Raw genomic sequence first — 20,487 nt, 5'->3', positions numbered from 1 at the left:
AATGATCAGAATGGGTTTTCAGACTCTGCTTGCTGTCAGTGAATAGAAATACCCTTCTACATCCAGAGACGTTGAAAACCGTGAGGTATTAAAACGAAATATAAATTGCTGAACTTTTCTTTATACTATAATGAAGCGTTATTTTTTGTTCATTAAATGTACACGAACATGAAAAACATATAGGGTTAAATACGGATGTGTTAGCGCTGTAGTGTCAGCGGAGATTAGCGGGGGGTGGGGTGACAGCGCTACAGGAACGGGCGGGGTATCCTCTCCTCGTATAAGCACAAGTTTGACCTTTTTAATGGAGACCTCATTTATTGCCCCCAATGACACTAAAGTGGTTCAAATGTGGTAACGAGTGAGGGGATAGGACCAAACTGTATGCAAAGCAGTGTATCCCTGTCATCCGATTGGACGAGTGGTGGGGGTTACATATCCCAAGTGATCCCGGTTTCGACCAATCAGCCAATAGGGACTTTACTTTGCAATATAGTGAGCACATCCTTTTGGCATTTAGTGGGCACTAGGAGGTGGGCATCTAACACAGACAGATGGCTTTCATACTGAAGGGCCGTGGATGTGGTCACTTGCTCAAATTACATAGGGCGTGCTTTCATGCGGCTATGCCATAGAAAGTGTCATCGCGGGATGCGACGCCACACAGACGACTCTTTAAACTGCTGATTATTTAACTCCGCCAAAACCTTGCTTTGTATTTCTGACTCCGGCGTTATGTACCGGCGGCCATCTTGCCTGTGAGTGACAATGTTGGTCACACAGGAAGAGAGAGCTCTGATGTGGTCACCTGCTTCCTGCTGCACCGGTTGCTAGGCGACAAGCCCAACATAGACCATTCTGATTGGTGGGCACCTCTTGGTGAATGATTCATATCACGGACACTATAGACTGCTGCAGCAGAGGTAGGGAGGCAACCTCTTGTATAGAACCACAAATCCCAGAATATCTTTGTGGTTAGATGAGGAACGCTAGACCCCAGGAGTACATTTTAGATGGAAGTAGAATGTAAGTCTGACATCAGGATCAATAAACGGCACACGTGTCGGGGACTTTAGACAGGACTCAGCTCCCAGCCGTGTAAACACAAGTCCTGTCACAGGGGAATTTGAACTTTTCCGTGTCAAACCCTGGATGTAATCAGCTCGGCATTGTTTCCTGTGATAAGAAGCGACAATCCGGGTGTGCGGAGGAAAACTGAACCCCCCCCCCCCATCTGCAGGTTAATCCCTATAAAAGGTGGGAGAGGAGAGCGCCAGAGTCACCAGCGCATACAATCCATCCGATAGGCTCCTCCCCTCCGGGATCCCCTCGTATGCTCCTCCCTCTGGGACCCCCTTATAGGCTCCTCCCTCCCTCGGAGCCCACGTGGAACACGTTAATGCAGTACTGATGCGAAGACACAGTTCGCAAGGGCAGAGCTCACTTTTTCTGGCCCCTGAATAGCATTTTGGGGATCATTTAGTGAGTGAAATTGTGTCCACCAGTTCAGCTTTGATAAGACGCCCCAACACACAGGGGTGCCCATTGTAGTGTCAGGTTCCCTTTAAGAAATAGGGACCCAAATCAAGGGATCTAATAACATGCGATCTGTGATCACACTGAACATGGTCACGAAGCTATAATATTATATAATACAACGAGTAAACCCCTGCAGTCAACTCCCCCCAACATCTGTCATCTCACCCGAACATACATTCAGTAGGGAGTAGGACTGCAGCATCAGACTACACAGGGTTTGTTTGTAGTCTGTAACCAGGGAGACGAGTTTGTCTGCATAGGAGCTGTAGACACAAAACGGTAGGAGATTTTTAATCGCGACTGTTTGCAAATTTGCTTTTGTTATTTCATTTTCGAAGGATAAAAAATATCCTTCAAATGCCTGATCAGAAAGGATCTATTTTTTTTTTTTAATTAAAACTTGTGTTTATCCCAGGACTCCAGATACAGATGTTGAGGATCAGGAGAGAAATTGTGTAAAAGCCGGATATCTGCGAGTAGTCTGCACCGCGTGATGGAACGGGACTGCAACGAAGCCGCCTCATGCTCATCAACCCACTGCTTGGTTAAAGGGGGGGGGGGGTTAATCCTGGACTGTCTCCCTAGACCCGCTGGGACCCCCACAAATCATGAGAACAGGGGTTCCTCCATACTGCGCCCCCCCTCTCCATTCAATGTCTATGAGAATGACAGAAACACCCGAGCGCGGTTTCCGTCATTCCCATAGACTTTGAATAAAGCGGTAGAGCGCATGCTGGACCCCCCCTCTCTATTCAATGTCCTCCTCACTGCGGTCGAGCAGTAAGAATGAACAGGGTTTGGGACCCTCAATCTAACGATCGGTGGGGTCGCAGCAGTGGGGCCCCCAGCGATCAGAAAATGATGACCTGTCCACATAATAGTGGATTCTGGGAATACCCCTTTAATGAAAGGAATTTCCTCATTGGTTCGCTCTGTTCTGTCTTCTGCATCTGGTTTGGGGATATTCCACATTAGATTGTAGATCTGTGCTGGAAACAAGTGCCGGGTTCTCACAATTCTGGATTATTGGATGCCGGTTTAAAGGAACTTCACTGTGATCCTATGCAACAGCCCTAATGAGCCTGAAGAGCTCCCTAATGAAGAACTAGAATGGGAAATGGCAGATGGCGATGGAGTTTCCGGTTACTATACGATCCCCGTGCTGCTATATGAAGACAGTGATGTATAGAGATAAATCTTCTGCTGTGAGAGTTGTTGGTTGGTGCAGTACGAGCAGATATTCGGCTGGTCACAGTCCCTGCTTGGTTAGGGTGGTAAGATGGCATGGGGGAGGGGTGGTTATGGCGATGTTGGGGGTCGATCTGCTGGCACACTGCTCACCATTCCTTGAGTAATGAGCCACTTGTCTATGGGCTCCATGGCTGGACCCCCAGCTCTACCTCTCCTCTGGATCAAAACCCAAACATTTCACAGCACAGAGAAGGAAAATGGCGGCAGAAAAACAGAGAGAGATTATACACGATGAAACAGCGTGATGAGGCCTGATGACCGCTCCATGATGGGCGCAGAGGCCTGACAGAGGGGGGGGGGGGGGGATACCTCAACATTGTTACTCTATACGCCCGGCTACAATTCTACCAACATGTTCTAATATCGATCGATCACCATATACATCCATCCATCGTCCTATCCATCCATCGTCATATCCATTCATCCATCGTCCTATCCATCCATCCATTGTCCTATCCATCCATCCATTGTCCTATCCATCGTCATATCCATCCATCCATCGTCCTATCCATCCATCCATCGTCCTATCCATCCATCCATCGTCCTATCCATCCATCCATCGTCCCATCCATCGTCGCATCCATCCATCGTCGCATCCATCCATCGTCGCATCCATCCATCGTCGCATCCATCCATCGTCGCATCCATCCATCGTCGCATCCATCCATCGTCGCATCCATCCATCGTCGCATCCATCCATCGTCGCATCCATCCATCGTCGCATCCATCCATCGTCGCATCCATCCATCGTCGCATCCATCCATCGTCGCATCCATCCATCGTCGCATCCATCCATCGTCGCATCCATCCATCGTCGTCGTATCCATCCATCGTCGCATCCATCCATCGTCGTATCCATCCATCGTCGTCGTATCCATCCATCGTCGTCGCATCCATCCATCGTCGTCGCATCCATCCATCGTCGCATCCATCCATCGTCGTATCCATCCATCCATCGTCATATCCATCCATCCATCGTCATATCCATCCATCCATCGGCATATCCATCATCATATCCATCCATCCATCGGCATATCCATCATCATATCCATCCATCCATCCATCCATCCATCGGCATATCCATCCATCCATCGGCATATCCATCATCATATCCATCCATCATCATATCCATCCATCGTCATATCCATCCATCGTCATATCCATCCATCCATCCATCGTCATATCCATCCATCCATCCATCGTCATATCCATCGTCCCATCCATCCATCGTCATATCCATCCATCCATCGTCATATCCATCCATCCATCGTCATATCCATCGTCCCATCCATCCATCCGTCATATCCATCCATCCATCGTCATATCCATCCATCCATCCAGCCATCGTCATATCCATCCATCCATCCAGCCATCGTCATATCCATCCATCCAGCCATCGTCATATCCATCCATCCAGCCATCGTCATATCCATCCATCCAGCCATCGTCATATCCATCCATCCAGCCATCGTCATATCCATCCATCCATCGTCATATCCATCCATCCATCCATCCATCGTCATATCCATCCATCCATCCATCCATCGTCATATCCATCCATCCATCCAGCCATCGTCATATCCATCCATCCATCCAGCCATCGTCATATCCATCCATCCATCCAGCCATCGTCATATCCATCCATCCATCCAGCCATCGTCATATCCATCCATCCAGCCATCGTCATATCCATCCATCCAGCCATCGTCATATCCATCCATCCAGCCATCGTCATATCCATCCATCCAGCCATCGTCATATCCATCCATCCAGCCATCGTCATATCCATCCATCCAGCCATCGTCATATCCATCCATCCAGCCATCGTCATATCCATCCATCGGCATATCCAGCCATCGGCATATCCATCCATCCATCCATCCATCGTCATATATATCCATCTCATATCTCACTACCTCATATCTATCACACTGAGAATTCACATATAATGTATTTACAGCATAAGGGGAGAATATGGAAGAAAAATACCCCTATATGTCCCTTTCATGGTCCGCTCTGAACTCTAGCTACATACGGTATACCTGGGTAAGTCGTCCACTCAGACGGGCTCCCTCTTTGGTCACTTCTGTAGCAGGTAAAGTAAATATCTTTACCTACAGCCTGGAACACAATGGGTGAAATTGACCTTTGGAAGCAGCACCCCTAACGCATGCTCTCCCAACAAGGCTTGTATCTCAGAAAGAGACCGTCCCTATATGCAGCAAGAAACGGTATCTGTAGTCCACACTCATTGAGATCAGAGCAGTCCGTCTCTTCTTATTCTAGAGATAAGCTCTACAGCGCCACCTAGTGCTCCTGAATGGTATTGCTAGCTGCAAGCTCTTCACAATTTGTCGAAGACATCACTTCTTCATAAATTCTATTACACCATGCATTTATTTGGCATCACCTAGTGCATCTGAATGGAACTGCAAGCCATTCACAATATATGTGGCAGAAGTCCCATCATCAACACTGGCCATTAAATTATAGGATTATCAAGAGTCTAGCCCGGTGCTACATACCCCTCCTGTGTTCTGCTGCCGGACATCTAAAGCCGTTGCCAGCCCCCCGAGAGCCTGGGGATCCTCGTAAGTCACACTGCCGGATAGAAAAGTGTCAATTACCGTACATATACGAGACACATGAGCGTATGGAAGAGAATTCAATAAACTCCCCCTAGTGGTGACTGCAGGTACGTGGAGCACCGATCGCTATAATGTATTATTAAATTAATCAGCACAGAATTTTGGATGTATATATGGATATCACACTCACTCTTTCCTCTGATCAGCCAGGGAACTGCTCCTCGTCTGTGCAAACATATCAAAGTCATCCCGTGGGTGGGTGTTGGGGAGAGCGCTGAGCGTGGAGCTCACACTATTTGAACCAACATCTGAAACAGAGATCATAGTACATAGGTGAGGATCTGTGGGACCCCACGTGTCGTTTCAGGAGCCTTTCCACCAGGGCAGTATACAGCCCCTAGACTAAGTTGGGGTCCCCTCTTTCCGCAGCAACGTCACATGGCCCTGATTGGCCACCACGGTCATGTGACATGACGTAGACTTGGATGTCCTATTGGAAACAGGCAGGTATGTTGCAGGGGTTTAGGAAAGCTGGGTGTCTTTCCACGTTGGAGTTGCCATATTGGAAGTCACCCCATAAATGTAAAAGTTGTATTAGTGAATCATATTCAAGGCTAAACTAGACGATAACGGAGCTTTTACCCAGATACCACGCGGGTCTAGGTTTTATCAGGAGTTATTTACCAAGTCCGCCCAGTTGGGTTGTTAGCGACGCGGGGGCGGTGTTCCCCACCATCGGACTCACGACTGCTGGGGATCCAGGTCCAAGGTCTATTAGATTATCCTCGGTGACATCACTCAGCACCTGCAGCATTATGGGAAATCCATATAATCAGAGGCCACTATGTAGGAGTAGCCACAATAAATCCAGCGCCAGTCTTACCCCATTCGTGTTCTGTGCGGCGCGGCCCGACCTGTAGCGCTCAAACCTGAAGAAGAAGAACAGCCGTGAGTCAGGATGACCGCGTTCTGTCAATGCCCCAAATATAACCGATCCTCACATTGTCAATAGAATTCGGGGTGTGAGTATTTCTGCAACGGCCCAGGATCACGAGAAGCTGCAGCAACTGAAACCTCCAAGTTTTGACATTTTCAAATCTAAACTTTTCATTGGTTCGTGAGACAAAACCTTACAGTGATCATAGGCGCCCGTTCAGCTTTTATCTTCAGCGTGTCCATTCAAGTCTATAGGAACGGTGTTAACTTTATCTCGTTGATGCTGAACGGGTCCGATGTGTCCTTCCAAGGGCCCAGGGGCCCCTTCATTCTAGAACTCATTCTGGATCCCAGCTTCATAGTATACTAGACCTGTTTCCCAACCTGTGGCTTTCCAAAACTACAATGCCCACCAGGTCCTGGCTGTCCGGGCATGCTGGGAGTTGTAGTTTTGAAACAACCGGAGAGCCACAGGTTGGAGAACACTGTACTACAGGAGTCTAGTAATAACGTCCAGGCCGATACCCATGAACATGATGAGGGTGATGAGTATATGTGGTCGATCACTCACCTTTCATATCGGAGGAAGACGTTATTTAAGTCATCGTTGACATGAAGCAGTTCCTCGGTCACCTCCTCATTGGACACTCGGGAGATGAGCTCCACAATCCTTTGCTGCATCGCTCGGCAGGTTCTATTCAGATCCTATAGAAACAAACAATCCGCGCTCAGTTTTGATTCGCAACAGGGAATACGTCCTCATGTTTCCGCTGCAGAGCGCCCCCTACCTGCAGCAGCTCAAGATCTGAAGCGTCTTCCTGGCCAGGAGTCATCTCGGTCAGCATCTCAGACATGACCTTCGTGTTTCCACGGACGATATCAAGCTCGCTTCTCAGGCGGCCGATCTAAAGAGCAAGCGGAAGACGTTACCGCCTAAGATACGGTGATCGTAGAGCTGAAACAGGACATCGGCCTGTAAACCTAGACTAAGGGGTAGACGAGGAGTCCAAAAAAAATGTCCCAGCATTACCCATGAACACTTGCGGCTTACCTGTTCTGAGTTGGCGGTGATTGGACCACCCACGCTTGGCGGAGGTACTGCTGGGGCGGTGTATGGTGACGGAGAGGACGAGAAAGAGCCGGAGCTCTCCCGCTGGTGTGACTGGGGCGTATGCATGTTCATAGCAGGATCCACCTCCGGAACGCTCTGCTGAGCAACAGATAGAAATAGATTCACAATTTAAAGCTACATTCCAATACTCCGGCATTCATGTGAGTAGTGATGCTGGACTAACGGGATATCTACACCAACAGAATCCCCATTAGTCTGGAAAACTATGAATTTAAAAAACTCAAGCACCCGATGATCCTGCCAGTCCAACAGTCTGGCGTTCCGGACTATCAGGTGCCAGACAATCAGAATTTCCAGATGTCCATGAATGTGCCTTGTACTAATGTACTCAGGTATCTACTCATGTGAACAGTCCTGCCCACAAGGTGCCAATTAAAAGGGTCAGAATAAAGGTGCCATCTCCTTAAAACAAGGCGTGTCCTGGGTCATGTGACGGCTTTTGGCTCTATTGAATGGCACAGGGAAGGGGCATAGGTGACCAGCTACTTTCCAGCCTTGTGATGGGCACTTTAAGAGGCAGATTAGAGGGCACGATTGAGCCCTTGAGTTATTAGGGATCTGTAAGATTCCCTAAGGTGAGCGGATCGGTCCTGGTTCCCTTTAAGACCTGTAGGACGGAGGGATTTTAGGGCAGGGGAGTTCCTGAAGACGTCTCCACAATTCACAGCCCCCTCTTACCCTCTGTGGTGTGTGTATCGGAGACAGAGCATCAAGATCCGCCATAGGAAACTCAATCCCTTTTCTCTTCAGTTCTTCATAAATATGCACAACTCCAGTGAGGTCAGGACTGCTCCGAAACGCGTCAGCCCACGCCTGGAAGAGAGGAACGGAGACTAATAATACACAGAAGGAATATATTCCCTATAGAACAGAGCCGTACCTAATAAACATAATACACTGGCAGCAATAAGAATCCGGGAAGCGGGGTGCACCAAAACATTGTGGGTGTTCTCGTCAAGATTATGGGTTCCTAACCCACCTATGTGCTCTGCTTCCCTCTAAACTCTCCCTATGTGCGGAAGAAGAGGGAGGGACAACCCCATGGGGGTCACCAAACTATACAGTCTCCAGATTAAGTATCCGAGGAGCTCCGGTGAGTGGTAAAACAACTGCAGGCTGGGTCACTGCAAGCAAATGCAAATATTTAAAGGGGCAGTGCGCAAAAAAAATATCTTGCGGAAAGTATGGAAATGTAGCTTACCTGACTGGTGTCTCAAAAATCCCTTAGATACAATGGGGACAGGTATGAGGTGTGTGAGGATAGAGGGGAGCCCGCTGGGCATGAGATGTCTGGTAACACGGAGCGGATGACATGGCACGGCGAGGTCTCTGTGACACGGTAACCCAGAGATCTGCCCAGGCACAACATTACACAGGACATCTGATCTGTCCACAGAAACCTCATACGCAGCCGCCACATAGCAGATGGGGGAGGGTCACGACATCAGCAAACGTCTTATTTATCAGGCAATTCACTCATTTTACCTAGAAAAAGATTCTCACCCGTCACAACCATAGAAGGCGAGAAAAAGAAGAGAGCGGAGGGGATGGAAGAGAGCGGAGGGGACGGAAGAGAGCGGAGGGGACGGAAGAGAGCGGAGGGGACGGAAGAGAGCGGAGGGGACGGAAGAGAGCGGAGGGGACGGAAGAGAGCGGAGGGGACGGAAGAGAGCGGAAGGGACGGAAGAGAGCGGAAGGGACGGAAGAGAGCGGAAGGGACGGAAGAGAGCGGAAGGGACGGAAGAGAGCGGAAGGGGACGGAAGAGAGCGGAGGGGACGGAAGAGAGCGGAGGGGACGGAAGAGAGCGGAGGGGACGGAAGAGAGCGGAGGGGACGGAAGAGAGCGGAGGGGACGGAAGAGAGCGGAGGGGACGGAAGAGAGCGGAGGGGACGGAAGAGAGCGGAAGGAAAGAGAGAAATAAAACAAACATGAGCGAGTGAGATGGAGCGAGGACAAGTACAAGAGTGAAAGTGAGAGAGAGTGTCAGGGCGAGATTGAGGGAGGGTAAAAGCTTGCAAGGACAAAAGAGTGCAAATAAGAAAGGGCATGAGGGAGGGAGAGAGAGACAAGAACAAGGGCAAGAAAGCGCGAGTATGTGCACAAGAGTGAAGCTGTGCAGATGAGGGAGAGAGGGCAGCACTGCGCAGGGACAAGAGAGCGAGAGAGTTCTTCATATATTTATTTTTCCTTTCCATTAATCTCAGAGGATAAGAGGTCTCCTCAGAATCATCATCATCATCATCCTCATCCTCATCATCACCGTCCCCGCAGCCCTCCGGTCCCTCCTCCCCAATGAGATAGATATTTTCACCTCTGAGTTCCAGTGACCCCATCAGACCTACATTTAATCGTCTCTTTTATTTCCCTGTCCAGCCAGATGCTGAGAACAGAGAAGCCGGAGGATTTAGTGTCTGGAGAGGACAACAGATCCTATATGATCACTGAGCCGGAGATCACTGATGTACCGTATGCGGGACCTGCGGCGATCGCTGCTGTATGCGGGACCTGCGGCGATCGCTGCCGTATGCGGGACCTGCGGCGATCGCTGCCGTATGCGGGACCTGCGGCGATCGCTGCCGTATGCGGGACCTGCGGCGATCGCTGCCGTATGCGGGACCTGCGGCGATCGCTGCCGTATGCGGGACCTGCGGCGATCGCTGCCGTATGCGGGACCTGCGGCGATCGCTGCCGTATGCGGGACCTGCGGCGATCGCTGCCGTATGCGGGACCTGCGGCGATCGCTGCCGTATGCGGGACCTGCGGCGATCGCTGCCGTATGCGGGACCTGCGGCGATCGCTGCCGTATGCGGGACCTGCGGCGATCGCTGCTGTAAGCAGGAGCTGCGTTGCTCACCTGTATCAGTGCCAGAACTTTATCCTGCACAATAGTTGGGGGGTTGTTCTTAGGAGAGATGATTTTCACAAGGACCCCATCTATAAAGTCGCGGTGCGTCACAAGCACGTGGAAACGGTGGCCACAATTCTTTACACACGTCTCTAATACCTGAAAAACCATGAACATTGGGAAAAAAGGCGATATTTACTTGTCTATTGCCACTTTCAAGATCTCTGGTTGCTGTTAGTGAATGGGAACATTAATGTTTACATGCAGAGTCTGAAGACCTGGACAGACCTAATACTTCTCACAGCTGAAGGTTTGCAACAATTGTAGCCAGTTTAGACAATCCCTTTCCTACCCTGATAGTTTGTTACAATGTATAATTCGCAGGTAAAATATATCAACTTGGAGACGAGACTGTTTAGGATTGTGAAGACTGGATACAAATGTAGCAGACACTCAGCTGTGATAAGTATTGGGTCTATACGGGTGAGCCCATGTATGTCAGAGTGGGCAGAAATCAGACAACTCCTCCACTGCTCATCCAAAAATTAACTCTCCATTTTCAGGCTCTCTTCTTGCTGTCTGTGAATTGAAAAATGCTTGTTTACATTCAGAGGCTAAAAGCCTGTTCTCATCATGTCCTCAGCTGCAGTTTGTTACACTGTATCATTGTCCCGACTCCAGGCAGATAGGGTTTGCTACAATGTATCAGTGTAGGTAATAGTTAAGTTGTGTGAAAAGAATTCGGTCTGGACTCGTTTTCAGCCTCTGGATGTAAACAAGAGAGAATCCATTCAATGACAGCAAGCAGACATCTTGAAAATGGCGAAGAACTGAAAGACAGAGTCCGTACCGTCAATGCCAGCATCACCTCCCTGTAGTTCTTGTTACCGTTCAGCCTTTTCTTCAAGCCTCGAATCGCATCTTTTGGCCTAATAAAAAATAAAGTGAATGAAAGATTTCAGATATGGGATTAAAATCACCAAATTCTCCCTCGTCACCCCCCATTACCCCACAAGCACCCTGATAAATTTGCCACGATAACTGTTCTGTGTTTGGTACTGAAGCAACCGTTTCCAATGGAAATTTTTATGTAGCAGAGCTGAGTTTGTCATTGCAAAAACTCCCCAGAAAAACCAGTTCTGTGACAAATTCGGCTCTGCTGCATTTCTAGGTCACATGTGCCGTGTTTAAGCCTTACCTTAGTTTATGAAATACCGGTCGTGTTTTTAAGGGCGAGATGACGGCTTGTGACTGCGCAATATTATTTATTCTACATTACCCACAATGCCTTGTGCTAAAGCTCCTAACAGAACAGGTTGTTCCGGTGATGACAGAACAGGTATTTATATGAAATATTTCTGGATCCTCAGTAACGGCCGCGGCTGATGTCACAGAACCGGTCACACGGCCGGACGGCGGGTAACTCACCCTTCCTCCGTCTCGTTGATGATGTCACAGATCTCCATGTTTAGCGTCCAGTCTTCGCTCTGCAGGGAACCATCTGTAGCTTTTTCTGCCAAAAAACAGAAGAGAAGAGTCAACGGGTGAAGCATTTACCAGGCTGGTCTAAGTTTTTGCAGTGTCCTGGGAAAGTTGGGTGGTGACAATCAATATGGCTGCCATAGCAGCTCCTACCAAGACTGTCACCCACTTTCCTAGAGTCCAGAACAACATATGTGCCTAGCTTCGCAGTTGTATGGGCGCATGGGATGAATTGCTGTATAACTAGGCTAATTTGCTATTCAGGTGTCCAAGAAAGCTGGGTGACAGCCCCTGTGGAAGCTTTAATGCATCCATGTCACCTTGCTTACCTATATTCCTGAGTGGCACCTGCCTTGTTGTACACTCATACGCTCCACACTCCCATATTGCTTTAGAACTAGGAACATTTGCCTTTCAGGGCTCTAGGAAAGCTGGGTGGCAGCCACTGTGGAAGCTCTGATGCCAGCCAATCCACCTACCTTATCCCTAAATGGTGACTCTGTCTTGTTGTACATGGACACTGAATGGGGAATGTCTCCACTTCTGCAGTGATGTGTCAATGTACAACAGATTCACCATTCAGGGATAAGGTAGGTGGATTGGCTGGCATCAGAGCTTCCACCGTGGCTGTCACCCAGCTTTCTTGGACACCTGAATAGCAAATGTGACTAGTAATACAGCAATTCATCCCATGCGTCCATACAACTGCAAAGCTAGGCACATATGTTGTTCTGGACTCTAGGAAAGTGGGTGACAGTCTTGGTAGGAGCTGCTATGGCAGCCATATTGATTGTCACCACCCAACTTTCCCAGGACACTGAATGGTGAATTTCTCTACTTCTGCAGTGTCCTGGGAAAGTTGGGTGACAGTCACTGTGGAAGCTTCGATGTCAGCCATGTTTCCTACTTAAATCTGCCTTCTTGTATATTGACACATTCCACAGTGCTGTATGACTAGGCAGATTCGACATTCCGGACTCTAGGAAAGCTGGATGACTACACATATGGGAGCTTCAATGGCGGCCATATTAACGATACCCAGCTTTTTAAGAAACCGATATAACTAAGAAGCTTGACAGAAGGGGATGACTCAAGGACTACAACATATTGGGGAAAATACTACACCGGGCAGGCTGCAGTTGAATTTGGTGCCAGTCACCGGTGGCAATCACAGGCCATGTCACCCATCTTGCCCACATCCCTGAATAGCGAAGCTGCCTAGTTATACAGTAATATATTCACTGCTCCTATATCCAGTCAGTCCAACTAATCCAGCGCCAGAAATGTGACCGCTCCTTATCTGCCACCACCGGTCGTCAGCAGCTCCGCCAGCGCTGTAGATGCCCGATGCAGGAGAAGTGACGGGTTCTGCTCTTGTCAGAGGGTTTAACGGGTTAATAAATAAATGTAAGAACAACCCGAAGCTGCGATCAATACGTCTACACCGCAGAGAGCGTGCAGCTTAAAGGGGGATTCCATGTCAATGCACAAAAAGCTTTCTGCAAAGTTCTAATAGATCTCTGCTTGCTGTGACTGAATGGGAATGTTAATATTCAGAGGATGAGAACTTGTACAGACCTGGTCCTGCTCACAGCTGATGGGTTTGTTACAATGTATCAGAATAGTTAAGAGCCGCTGCTGCTGTGTTTAGCTTATAGAGAATTGCTTACACTGATACATTGTAACAAACTGCAGCTGAGGACACGATGAGGACCGGCTGTCAGTCCCTGAATGTAAACGAGAATGTTTCAATTCACAGACCGCAAGAAGAGATCCTGAAAAAGGTGAAGAGCGGGAATCAATTCTTCATGGGATGATGGGTGACGTAAAAGCAGTTCACAGGACAAAATGCCACTCAGGACGGCCACCACTTCCCTTCCCCCACATGGCATTAGACGATACAGGGCATCACAAGACCAATATCATGGGGCCCCCAAGGTGATAAGGGTGGGGGCATAGCACTCGGGCCCTATCAGATGGTTCACACAGAGATCCAGTCCCTGATATAGAAGTCAGCCAATTCAGTAGCCCAAACCCCTCCGTCCTGTCCCAGCGTCTGTCGCACTGACCCCCATTGTAACGCACCCATCAGCTCCGGCGGCGTCCACTCCATCGCTCGGATCTCTGCAGTGATTATATATCTCCAGGCGAGACGCAACGTAGACAGCACCCAGTACAGAGTGATCATTACTGCCCTGGGGAGGCGCGCGGCTCTTCATCTAATCACCCGCGGGACGTCACTGGCACAACACATTCACCGATGCCCCATTTACCGGGCACAGCTGCAGCATGTTTAACCCCTGATCTGCCAGCTGGAGCGCGTAGGTGATGAGCAGAGACGGTGATGAATGCCGAGCACCCAGCTATAGACGGGCACCGGGTACAATGACTGGGTGATATACAGGGGACGAGCCGCGCGCTGCATCTACTGGAGGAGATACAGGAGCTCTGCAGATCTCAGGCGTCGCTCCACCCAGATGCAGCACAATCAGGAATTTCTGAGCTGCAATGTCCCCCCCCCCCCTACCCTGAAGACCAAAAATGACATTACAGCCCACGGAGATTAAAAGGGGCGGAGCTGTGACAACCTTATTTTGCTCCATCTGTATCTTTGTTATATCTGCTCCTGGGAAAGTTGGGTGACAACCCAACGTGGCCGCCACTATACTTCCCAAAGACGTTGTCACTGTTCCGCTTAGCAACACATCCCGATTTACACTGCTGCATAATTTAGGCCGATTTGCCATTCTGGACTCTAGGAAAGCCGGATGACCGCCACAGATATAGCGAGGAAACAGCAGAATAGAATTTTTACCAACCTCAAAGACGTCTCGTTGCAGGGGATTTTTTCAAATTATATTTTATGAGAAAATGCTCTTTAATTCTGTCATTGACATGCAGGAGGTTAGGAAAGTTGGATGACAACCCCTGTTGGAGCTGTGATGACAGCTGCATTATTGATGGTCACCCAGCTTTCCCAGAACCAGATATAAAAGCAACAACAATAGATTTTTATCTGGTTCTGGAAAAGCTGGGTGACCATGAACAAGACCGCTACCATTACAGCTTTAACAGGGGTTATAACCAAGCTTTCCTAGAGTCCTGAATGGCAAATCTGCCTAGCTATGCACCGATATAGGAACAACGGATGTGCAGAAACCTCCCTCCCCATGATCAATACTCATCTTATAACGCTACTGCTCTATTATAAGCTGGGGACTTCAGGGTTACTGTCCCTTTTAAAAGTCAGGGCTCTATAAGATGCAGTGGAGACGAGTGGCGGAGATGTCACGCGGGTACTGCAGAGCTGGAGGACACCGAGGTGCAGAGCTGTGCGGGCTGCGGATGTTTGCAAAAAATTGAATGCGGAAAATCAGATCAATCGCTGCCAGGACCGATCCTACCGTACACCAGATCATCAGGGTTCACATACTTTTATAATATGGTGCCATTATGGCTTGTACACCGTTAGTCACCCAACTTTACCAGACTCCAGAACGGCTGCGCCTTGACATGAGAATAAATGTATCACTTGGAAAATTTTCTGTTCAGGCGTCAAAGAAAGCTGGGTCGTTCCTCCAATAATCTCAATGCTGCACAACTGGAAGCCACCGTCAGAAATTCCATGTTACTTAATCGGCGGCGCAGGGACCGTGTTGAATATTTATAGACACGGAAATCTAACTTTACGCCCTAGGGATTTCTAAATAAGCGTTATGGCCCCTTTAAATATGGAATTATTGGAGGCCGAGCTCAATCATGTCCTGTGACCGGTCTGTATACAGGGTGGACTTCCCCTTTAAATACCATGTCCTGACCGAAACAGGTAAAGCAAGAACAAAAGAAGAAAATTCAGGGAGTTGCGTCCTCTGGGTACAGCACAGGCCGCACCTTTATACATTGCACGTGGCGCCGGTAAATGACGGCCGACTGACATCTCGCCCTGGTAATTATTATTATTATTGTACCCGCTGACTATAAAGAAGCCGCGTCTAAACCTGCGACAGGGGCCCCGATCCTCCATTATAGGGACACAACATCCAATGTATACGGTACAATTCACAGGACAGACATAAATGTCAAGATCACTGATATCACCACCAGAGAATCAACAGTACCCATATAGTGCCAACACAAAACCCGTACTTTACCAACACAGTACAAACATGAAACCAACACAAGACCAATGCAGTACCCATACTGTACCAACACATAAACACAGTACCAATCAACATAACACAGTACCCATATAGTGCCAACACAGTACACATTAACATAACACAGTACCCATATGGTGCCAACACAGTAACCATCGACATAACAGTACCCATATAGTGAAAAACACAGTACCCATATAGTGCCAACACAGTACCCATATAGTGCCAACACAGTACCCATCAACATAACACAGTACCCCTATAGAGCCAAAACAGTACACATCAGCATATCACAGTACACATCAACATAACAGTACCCATATAGTGCCAACACCGTACACATCAGCATATCACAGTACCCATATGGTGCCAACACAGTACACATCAACATAACACAGTACCCATATAGTGCCAACACAGTACACATCAGCATATCACAGTACCCATATGGTGCCAACACAGTACACATCAGCATATCAGAGTACCCATATAGTGCCAACACAGTACACATCAGCATATCACAGTACCCATATGGTGCCAACACCGTACACATCAGCATATCACAGTACCCATATGGTGCCAACACAGTACACATATAGCGCCACAGTATCCATCAACATAACACAGTACCCATATAGTGCCAACACAGTACCCATCAACATAGCACAGTACCCATATAGTGCCAAAACAGTACACATCAGCATATCACAGTACCCATATAGCGCCAACACAGTACACATCAGCATATCACAGTACACATATAGTGCCAACACACTACACCTCAACATATCACAGTACCCGTATTGTGCCAACACAGTACACATCAGCATAACACAGTACCCATATAGTGCGAACACAGTACCCATATAGTGCGAACACAGTACCCATATAGTGCGAACACAGTACCCATATAGTGCGAACACAGTACCCATATAGTGCGAACACAGTACCCATATAGTGCGAACACAGTACCCATATAGTGCGAACACAGTACCCATATAGTGCGAACACAGTACCCATATAGTGCGAACACAGTACCCATCAACATAACACAGTACCCATATAGTGGTGCCAACACAGTACACATATAGTGCCAACACAGTACACATCAGCATATCACAGTACACATATAGTGCCAACACAGTACCCATATAGCGCCAACACAGAACTCATCAACATAACAGTACCCATATAGTGCCAACACAGTACACATCAGCATATCACAATACCCATATAGCTCCAACACAGTACACATCAACATAACAGTACCCATATAGTGCGAACACAGTACCCATATAGTGCGAACACAGTACCCATATAGTGCGAACACAGTACCCATATAGTGCGAACACAGTACCCATATAGTGCGAACACAGTACCCAAATAGTGCGAACACAGTACCCATATAGTGCGAACACAGTACCCATATAGTGCGAACACAGTACCCATATAGTGCGAACACAGTACCCATATAGAGCGAACACAGTACCCATATAGTGCGAACACAGTACCCATATAGTGCGAACACAGTACCCATATAGTGCGAACACAGTACCCATATAGTGCGAACACAGTACCCATATAGTGCGAACACAGTACCCATATAGTGCGAACACAGTACCCATATAGTGGTGCCAACACAGTACACATATAGTGCCAACACAGTAAACATCAGCATATCACAGTACACATATAGTGCCAACACAGTACACATCAGCATATCACAGTACCCATATAGCGCCAACACAGAACTCATCAACATAACAGTACCCATATAGTGCCAACACAGTACACATCAGCATATCACAATACCCATATAGCGCCAACACAGTACACATCAGCATATCACAGTACCCATATAGTGCCAATACAGTACACATCAACATAACAGTACCCATATAGCGCCAACACAATACACATCAGCATATCACAGTACCCATCAACATAACACAGTACCCATATAGTGCCAACACCGTACACATCAGCATATCACAGTACCCATATAGTGCCAACACTGTACCCATATAGTGCCAACACAGTACCCATCAATATAACACAGTACCCATATAGTGCGAACACAGTACACATCAGCATATCACAGTACCCATATAGTGCCAACACCGTACACATCAACATAACACAGTACCCATATAGTGCCAACACAGTACCCCTATAGTGCCAACACAGTACACATCAACATAACAGTACCCATATAGTGCCAATACAGTACACATCAACATAACAGTACCCATATAGTGCCAACACAGTACACAACATAACACAGTACCCATATAGTGCCAACACAGTACACATCAACATAACACAGTACACAACATAACACAGTACCCCTATAGTGCCAACACAGTACACATATAGTGCCAACACAGCACACATCAACATAACACAGTACCCATAGTGCCAACACCGTACACATCAACATAACACAGTACACATCAACATATCACAGTACCCATATAGTGCCAACACAGTACCCATCAACATAACACAGTACCCATATAGTGCCAACACAGTACCCATATAGTGCCAACACAGTACACATCAACATAACACAGTACACATCAACATAACACAGTGCACATCAACATATCACAATACCCATATAATGCCAATACAGTACACATCAACATAACACAGTACACATATAGTGCCAACACAATACACATCAACATATCACAGTACCCATATAGTGCCAACACAGCACACATATAGTGGCAACACAGTACCCTTATGTTGTGTACTATGTTGGCACTATAACACAGTACCCATATAGTGCCAACACAGTACACAACATAACACAGTACACAACATAACACAGTACACATCAGCATATCACAGTACCCATATAGTGCCAACACAGTACACATCAGCATCACAGTACCCATATAGTGCCAACACCGTACACATCAACATATCACAGTACCCATATAGTGCCAACACAGTACCCATCAACATAACACAGTACCCATATAGTGCCAACACAGTACACATCAACATAACACAGTACCCATATAGTGCCAACACAGTACACATCAACATAATGGTACCCATATAGCGCCAACACAGTACACAACATAACACAGTACACAACATAACACAGTACCCCTATAGTGCCAACACAGTACACATCAGCATATCACAGTACCCATATAGTGCCAACACAGTACACATCAGCATAACACAGTACCCATATAGTGCCAACACCGTACACATCAACATATCACAGTACCCATATAGTGCCAACACAGTACACATCAACATAACACAGTACCCATATAGTGCCAACACAGTACACATCCACATAACGGTACCCATATAGCGCCAACACAGTACACAACATAACACAGTACCCCTATAGTGCCAACACAGTACACATCAGCATTTCACAGTACCCATATAGTGCCAACACAGTACACATCAGCATAACACAGTACCCATATAGTGCCAACACCGTACACATCAACATATCACAGTACCCATATAGTGCCAACACAGTACCCATCAACATAACACAGTATCCATATAGTGCCAACACAGCACACATCAACATAACACAGTATCCATATAGTGCCAACACAGTACACATCAGCATAACACAGTACCCATATAGTGCCAACACCGTACACATCAACATATCACAGTATCCATATAGTGCCAACACAGTACACATCAGCATAACACAGTACCCATATAGTGCCAACACCGTACACATCAACATATCACAGTACCCATATAGTGCCAACACAGTACCCATCAACATAACACAGTATCCATATAGTGCCAACACAGCACACATCAACATAACACAGTATCCATATAGTGCCAACACAGTACACATCAGCATATCACAGTACACATCAACACAACACAGTACCCCTATAGTACCAACACAGTACACATCAGCATATCACAGTACCCATATAGTGCCAACACAGTACACATCAGCATCACAGTACACATATAGTGCCAACACAGTACCCATCAACATATCACAGTACCCATATAGTGCCAACACAGTACCCATCAACATAACACAGTACACATCAACATAACACAGTACCCCTATAGTGCCAACACAGTACACATATAGTGCCAACACAGCACACATCAACATAACACAGTACCCATAGTGCCAACACCGTACTCATCAACATAACACAGTACCCATATAGTGCCAACACAGTACCCATCAACATAACACAGTACCCCTATAGTGCCAACACAGTACACATATAGTGCCAACACAGTACACATCAACATATCACAATACCCATATAATGCCAATACAGTACACATCAACATAACAGTACCCATATAGTGCCAATACAGTACACATCAACATAACAGTACCCATAGTGCCAACACCGTACACATCAACATAACACAGTACACATATAGTGCCAACACAGTACCCATCAACATAACACAGTACCCATATAGTGCCAACATAGCACACATAGTGCCAACACAGTACCCATCAACATAACACAGTACCCTTATGTTGTGTACTATGTTGGCACTATAACACAGTACCCATA

At 47.4% G+C, this 20,487-nt stretch overlaps 1 protein-coding gene across 7 annotated transcripts in view; it reads right to left on the bottom strand.

The window, feature by feature from the left end:
* The window catches only part of TOM1L2 (target of myb1 like 2 membrane trafficking protein), a 29,722-nt gene that overhangs the window by 5,561 nt on the left and 3,674 nt on the right, over nucleotides 1-20,487 (bottom strand). The window contains exons 1-13 of one of the 7 annotated variants that reach the window (XM_075830642.1): nucleotides 13,860-14,244; nucleotides 11,721-11,805; nucleotides 11,143-11,221; nucleotides 10,302-10,451; nucleotides 8,125-8,259; nucleotides 7,366-7,521; nucleotides 7,103-7,219; nucleotides 6,886-7,019; nucleotides 6,262-6,307; nucleotides 6,063-6,183; nucleotides 5,569-5,686; nucleotides 5,316-5,391; nucleotides 2,881-2,946 (exon numbers count right to left, since the gene is read on the bottom strand). In XM_075830642.1, the coding sequence (XP_075686757.1) occupies nucleotides 2,881-2,946; nucleotides 5,316-5,391; nucleotides 5,569-5,686; nucleotides 6,063-6,183; nucleotides 6,262-6,307; nucleotides 6,886-7,019; nucleotides 7,103-7,219; nucleotides 7,366-7,521; nucleotides 8,125-8,259; nucleotides 10,302-10,451; nucleotides 11,143-11,221; nucleotides 11,721-11,805; nucleotides 13,860-13,962 (1,386 nt within the window). In that variant the 5' untranslated portion in view covers nucleotides 13,963-14,244. Of the gene's footprint in view, nucleotides 1-2,880; nucleotides 2,947-5,315; nucleotides 5,392-5,568; nucleotides 5,687-6,062; nucleotides 6,184-6,261; nucleotides 6,308-6,885; nucleotides 7,020-7,102; nucleotides 7,220-7,365; nucleotides 7,525-8,124; nucleotides 8,260-10,301; nucleotides 10,452-11,142; nucleotides 11,222-11,720; nucleotides 11,806-13,859; nucleotides 14,245-20,487 lie in introns of those variants that run through there. The other 6 variants (XM_075830641.1, XM_075830643.1, XM_075830644.1 and 3 more) reach the window with 6 other exon arrangements.

The sequence above is a fragment of the Rhinoderma darwinii genome, chromosome 6 (genome assembly GCF_050947455.1).
Source record: "Rhinoderma darwinii isolate aRhiDar2 chromosome 6, aRhiDar2.hap1, whole genome shotgun sequence".
Lineage (NCBI taxonomy): Eukaryota > Metazoa > Chordata > Amphibia > Anura > Rhinodermatidae > Rhinoderma > Rhinoderma darwinii.
Note: the sequence above shows the minus strand (reverse complement) of the source record. Positions and strands in the feature narration are given on the sequence as shown.